At 40.4% G+C, this 6,530-nt stretch overlaps 1 protein-coding gene across 1 annotated transcript in view; it reads left to right on the top strand.

The window, feature by feature from the left end:
- Window positions 1-5,441, top strand: part of SSRP1 (structure specific recognition protein 1) — a 46,217-nt gene extending 40,776 nt beyond the window's left edge. The window contains exons 11-16 of the mRNA XM_073684308.1: window positions 2,632-2,677; window positions 2,766-2,895; window positions 3,717-3,887; window positions 4,291-4,382; window positions 4,476-4,641; window positions 4,728-5,441. Of these exons, the coding sequence (XP_073540409.1) occupies window positions 2,632-2,677; window positions 2,766-2,895; window positions 3,717-3,887; window positions 4,291-4,382; window positions 4,476-4,641; window positions 4,728-4,790 (668 nt within the window). The 3' untranslated portion in view covers window positions 4,791-5,441. The remainder of the gene's footprint in view (window positions 1-2,631; window positions 2,678-2,765; window positions 2,896-3,716; window positions 3,888-4,290; window positions 4,383-4,475; window positions 4,642-4,727) is intronic.
- Window positions 5,442-6,530: the final 1,089 nt, after the last annotated feature.

The following is a 6,530-nucleotide window of genomic DNA, read 5'->3' on the forward strand; positions in this document are numbered from 1 at the left end:
AGGGCGGCACGGTGGCTCAGTGGTTAGCACTGCAGCCTTGCAGCGCTGGGGTCCTGGATTCAATCCCACCAAGGACAACATCTGCAAGGAGTTTGTATGTTCTCCCCGTGTTTGCGTGGGTTTCCTCCGGGTTCTCCGGTTTCCTCCCGCACTCCAAAGACAGGAAATTTAGATTGTGAGCCCCAATGGGGACAGTGCCCATAATGTCTGTAAAGCGCTGTAGAATTAATGGCGCTATATAAGTGAGTAAAATAAATAAGTTCTAGTTTTTGGAGCTTTATCAGTTTTATACATTTTTGTGGTTTTGGGTGATGAGCCAATGTCCATACACCTTACACACTGGACTTTAGGATATTTATGGGTTTATATGCAATAGCCCTGAAGGTGTAGGGTATTCTTGCAGAAGTATGTGCTTACTAATCTACTTCAGTTTGCAAAGCTCCACATGCCCTCCTTCCACCATCGGTCGTGACCGTTCCACTTGAGCTAGTCGCTGGAGGGAGAGCGTTTCTTGTTTTGGCACCTCACCCATATCGTTTGTGAAGGACTCTGGCTGACTGCTCATTTTCGTTGGTAAGCCAGCCACCCAGCTTTTCTGCCTGTGCATTGGCCATGATATAGAAGTGGCTTCACTTTGCTTTTGAAATGAGTAGTCGGATCAAGATTGGCTATTTACTGATTGGCAGACTGTGAACGCAATCTGTAAGATTCAGATATACGTCACTCCGGGTTTTTATGGTGCATGGAAAGGAAACCACTCCTTACTAATGTAAATATAGAATCCGGCACTCTTAATTTGCAGTAAATGTATTTTTAATAAAGCAAATAAAGTTCCATAAAGAGTTATGCAATCCACAAAACTTAACGTTTCGGCCATTCAACCACAAACTTCATCAGGGGGTGTTTATCGTGGCCCCCCACTCCACCAGCAATCCGTCTGATGAAGGTCGTGGTTGAACGACCGAAACGTTACGTTTTGTGGATTGCATTTCATTAACCCTTTATGTAACTTTATTTGCTTTATTAAAATTACATTTACTGCAAATTAAGAGTGCCGGATCCTATATTTACTTTAGTAGTGAATGTAATCTGAGCTCACATCCACTGACAGCAAAGATCTGGAATATGGTGAAATTGAAACACTGAGGTTGATTCATCTGAGATAGATACAGCAAGACCTTATACTCCAGTCTTGAAAAGTTTGCAGAGTAAGATTTATTGAATTTCTTAAGGGGAACCTGTCACCCACGATAAAATGCTATTAACCTTCGGATATAGGGTTAATCTATTGCTAAATGGTGTTTAAATCGACAGGGAGAAAATGAAGTTTTATTTTCCCTGCTGCTGATCATTTCTAATCATCAGGGTGGTCCTAGGGGCTGTACCAGTCACTGCTCACTATACAGTAGTAATTACTTCAGGGCACTTTAATTGACAGCCCATTCTTCAACATATGTGTACAGAACAAATTGTCAATCAATGTGCCGGGATTTATTACTGCTGTGTAGAGAGCGCTGACTGTTCACTGCCATAATAACTTCTAGTAAGCATCGGTAGGAAGAATAATACTTCATTCTCTGCAGCTCTTCCGGTCAGAAGGCTATAAAGGGTTTAAAATGCCATTTACGTGCAAATTAATCATATGAAAGCAGGTAAATATTATTTCTCAAAGTGGTAGGATCCCTTTAAGATTAGCACACATCACAATGAATTTGGCACATATTTCAGCGAACTAGAATCCGAAATCGAATGCAGCCGTGTGTTGGAAAAGATTGCTATAATTTACACCACTTTTTTTTTTTTTTTCTTTATTTTTGAGTAAAATGGTTTCAGTAACCTCCAGGCGACGTTTTTTTATGAATACTTGCTCTGCTCTCTTAATCCATTGCATCTTACTCACATGTAAAAGCCACAAGAGCTTCTCAGTAGCTAGTGGATGAGTAAATAGTAGCAGACTTGGAATATTGTAAATGTCCTTGAAATGGCAAATAACCACTGCGCTTCACACAGAACCAAAGATTTGCACGCACCTGAAGAAGCTGTTATTTGTAGTGCGAAACCCTGGCTGCACACTCTGAGTCTGCCATGCTTTTGTTTTTATGACACAAAGAACTGCTTTTAACCACTTTTTGTGAGTATAATTAAGTTTTTATTGTGGATCTATACTATATGCGTTCTTATTGGCAAAGGTACCTTGTCACTTGGATTTATTCACTATATTTCATCTGAACTGTGACATTTCTGTGGATACCGGCTGCTCTGTTAGGGATTTTCTACTAGACTAATTCTTCAGAAGCTAAGGGCCTTGGTCACATTATCTATCATTTGTATTAGGTGGTGAACCTTAATTTTTCTCTGCCCTATACTGTAGTGCAGTGGTTATTTGCTATTGCATTTGTGTACTTTCTGGGATTGAAGTTCTGATTCCTGAAACCGCAGCAGTTCCATTGGGAGGTCTGTCAGGAATGGTGCAATAGCACAATTTTCTTGTTTCCACTGTTATTGCCCCTGTTATCTTCATCTACATTATTCCCATGTATTGCTCAGGATCAGTGGTAGTCGGCCATTGCTGTATGTAGTATATAATTTTTATGTCTTTGCTTCAAATTTGCTGCATTTGTTTTCTTGTAGATGAGTCCTTTAATCCCGGAGAAGAAGAAGATGAAGTTGCAGAAGAGTAAGTACCATACATCAAGTCTTGCCCTCATTTATGCAGGGCATGCTCATAATCCACTTTATTTTCATGCTTGTTTCCTCCATTGCAGATTTGACAGTAATCCCTCTGTCAGTTCGTCAAGTGCTGGAAGTGACGATGATGAGGGAGAAAAGGAAAAGAAGAAAAAAGCCAAGAAGCCAAAAATCGTTAAAGAAAAGAAACCAAGGAAAAAAGCAGAGGTAACACTTGGCGAGTGATAAAACTATGTTCTAATTCTCATGCCATAGATTGTAGTAGGATAATAGGCAGCTGTGTCATGTTTTAGGATGGGCCATCCGTGTCTGATCAACGTGGGTCTGACTACTGTGACCCCCAAAGTTTGGTAAAACTGAGTGGCAGCAGCACTTTGAAAGCAGCGTTCCACTTCCATTTCCATTCGGCCACATGGTTGTCATTTAAAGTGCACCTGTCACCTGTGCTGTAAGCACACTTTGGCATTTTGATTGACAGATGCGCTGTACCGCAAGCTGTCAAAGTGGCGGGGTGTGCTTGCAGCTGCTGCTCACTGTGTACTGAGTGATGACTGTAATCTCTCCCTGCACTGCCCCTACACTATGACTGAAAGCCGGCAGCTCCTGAGAGGAATGTAGTTGATTTTCTCCCAGTAGCTGAACTTTCAGTAAAGCAACCTGGCAACATTGGAACACTATTTACTGGCAGATTAATAATACACAGAGAAAACAAGCTCCATTTAACTGCAGTCTCCAGAGAACAGCTCTTTCCTATTGTCGTGTGACTATCCTAGTGACATGCCTCCAATGTCCTTTTAAGTGAAAAAAGTACTATACTGTAAATGTAGTGCCTATTTATGGTAAGACCTACGTATACACTTTAATGCTTGATGAACAGACCGTACACTGTGTTCTCCAGCAACACCTTGACTTCTTTTTAAAGAAAGAATAGAAAATGTCCCTCAAGTGCTGGAGTGAGGTTTTTTTTTTGGGGGGGGGGGGGGTGATATGAGTCAGTTCTGTTACCAATTTTTGTTTGTCACTTATAGGGTAAAAAAGTCAAAGATCCTGCTGCACCCAAACGCCCAATGTCTGCATACATGTTGTGGCTGAATGCCAGTCGGGAGAAGATAAAGAGTGAGAATCCGGGGATCAGTATCACTGACCTGTCCAAAAAAGCAGGAGAGATATGGAAAGGCATGACCAAGGATAAAAAAGAGGTAAGGAAGCCTTAATATAGCTAAAAGGCAGATTTGACTAGATTCTAGCTTGCACCCCTAATAGTGGGTGACAGGTTCCCCTTAAGAAATTCAATGAATCTTACTCTGCAAACTTTTCTTCAAGACTGGAGTATAAGGTCTTGATGTATCTATCTCAGATGAATCAACCTCAGTGTTTCAATTTCACCATTTTCCAGATCTTTGCTGTCAGTGGATGTGAGCTCAGATTACATTCACTACTAAAGTAAATATAGGATCCGGCACTCTTAATTTGCAATAAATGTAATTTTAATAAAGTTACATAAAGAGTTAATGAAATGCAATCCACAAAACGTAACGTTTCGATCATTCAACCACGACCTTCATCAGACAGTTTGCTATTAAATGTTGTTTGTTTTTCAAGGAATGGGATCGTAAAGCAGAGGAAGCAAAGCGGGACTACGAGAAAGCCATGAAAGAATACAACGAGAATGCTCCATCTGATGCCCCCAAAAAGTGAGCAAGCAAGCCAGTCATAGGTCACCTATGATGAGCAGTCACCTTTTGTCTTAGCTTCAAGGTTCCTACTCACTGTGTGCTTAATTCAAGGGATAAGAAGATAAAAACTGAGAAGAAGCCAGCAGGAAAGCCCGAGAAGAGGAAGTCAACGAAAGCCGCTTCTCCTGCAAGAACTCCAGTTAAGACCAATACAGTTAAAAGCAAGGAATTTGTGTCCAGTGATGAAAGCTCCTCGGATGAAAGCACACGTAAAAAGGTACATTCACAGCCTCGCTTTGCTCAACCACTAATGTACTGTGTTTGTTTCTTATTATCTTTCAATTTTTTTTTCTTTTTGTTCAGGCTTCAGAAGATGAAGAGATGGCAAGTAACCCACCAAGTTCAAATGAGTCGGGTTCTGACTAACCAGCTCCTGCATTTAAAGAAGCCCTCCCATGAAGTATTTTATTTACCAAGTCTGTGTATATGTGCATGTAGTGTATGTGTTAAAATACTCTCCGATTGCCGTCTTCTCCGGGATCCAACACCGTTCTGCTCCTCTTGTAAGTGACGTCTCGACTTTTCAGTCTGTCCAGGTTACACTGCACTCTATTTGACCCGGAATTGGCGTTACAATGTAAGGTTATGGAGCATCAGAAAAAGGCTTCATAAAATTACATTATAAAAGACTCTTCAGCTAGTGTAAAGTGCTGTGATGTCACTGAGAAAAGGACCAGAACAACGCTGGATCCCGGAGATATACTCGCACTTGTTACACATATGCACAGATTTAATGAAAAAAACTTTATAGAAGGGCTACTTTAACCTCTCTGTATAGAATGTTAGATTGTGTGTCTGTATAAGTGTTTGGTTGGAAAAATCCTGCCCCCCACCCCAAAAAAAAAATCATTGGCCCCAGGACTAGATGAGAAATGTGTACTTTTTCAGGACACAGTTGACGCTTCTGATAAATGCATGTTCCTGGAGTAGAAATCGCGGCAGCTCTAAATATCAGATTTGTGGTTTGTTTTGTTTTTTTTCCTCTCTGTTTTGTAATAAAATATTTTCTTGAGCTTCCTTCCTGTTTCTTGGATGTATCATTTTGTCTGTTTTTAGAAGTAATTTAATTGTGCTGCCTTCACGTACCACCTTCCCTTCTAGCACTTACAAGACGCCTCTTGGACACTAATGTATATAATCTAGTTAAAGAGCCTTAAGCAGAGTCTCTAGTGTGCAAGGAAAGTGCAAGGATCAATCTCAAGGCTTGGGCATGAAAGTAAAATAATTCTCCTTCATTCATCCACTTCCCCAGTCATAGCCGGTGACTCTCGGCATATCTACATTGACACACATGGCATCTCCAAGCTTCTGACCTCTCCTGTGAAGCGGTCATTGCTCGCTTTCCGGAATGCCTATCATTTGTGTTGCATTTTTTCATGAAATTGTTACTAATTCGGCTGCCATTCGAGAACACTTGCAGTAAACAAATTTGTGAGAGTGTTCAGTTACTAGAAGATGGGATGAGAAAATGCTGATGTGTTAATAATTATAAGTGGATTAGACCATAGGAAAGTATTGATGTGTTAATGATAGTGCTGGGGTTTCCCTCTGGGCAGGAAACATTTTGTGCTAATTGAGGATTGAGAAGGAATGTGCGAGTCCGGAGACAAAGCGAGAAAAGTGAAGGCGAGTGTAAAGATGGATGCAGACAAATGGCCTCATGCAGACTGAAACCACAAAGAAGAAGAAAGACATAGTCTGAATGCTTATACTCTGCGCTCTTAGTGCAGAATATGATATTAAAGAAAAAAAGGTGTGAATTTTAGCAATAAACACAATTTTTTTCTGACTTTTTTTATATACAAAATTTGAACGCTTGCAAAATTGAGAGAAACGTGGTGAGTGCATAGGGTATAATATGGTTCTTTCTTAATTGTATAAAACGGGTAATATTTTTTCTAAAAAAAAATTGAAAATTGGCCTGACAGCTAAAGGGTTAAATATTGCCTTTTTATGGTACAGGTTTAAGCCAGCAGTTAGAGAAAGTGCGTTTCACAATTTCTGTACATTCTAAGTTCATATACCCAGCACTTAATGCAGCTCTATTTGTCCTGGTAGTCAGGAAAAAAGACCGTGTGATTGGAAAGAAACTGGTACAATGAGCGA

Source organism: Phyllobates terribilis, unplaced genomic scaffold (assembly GCF_046119375.1).
Source record: "Phyllobates terribilis strain yellow unplaced genomic scaffold, ASM4611937v1 Scaffold_5__5_contigs__length_657084704, whole genome shotgun sequence".
In the NCBI taxonomy this organism is placed as follows: Eukaryota; Metazoa; Chordata; class Amphibia; order Anura; family Dendrobatidae; genus Phyllobates; species Phyllobates terribilis.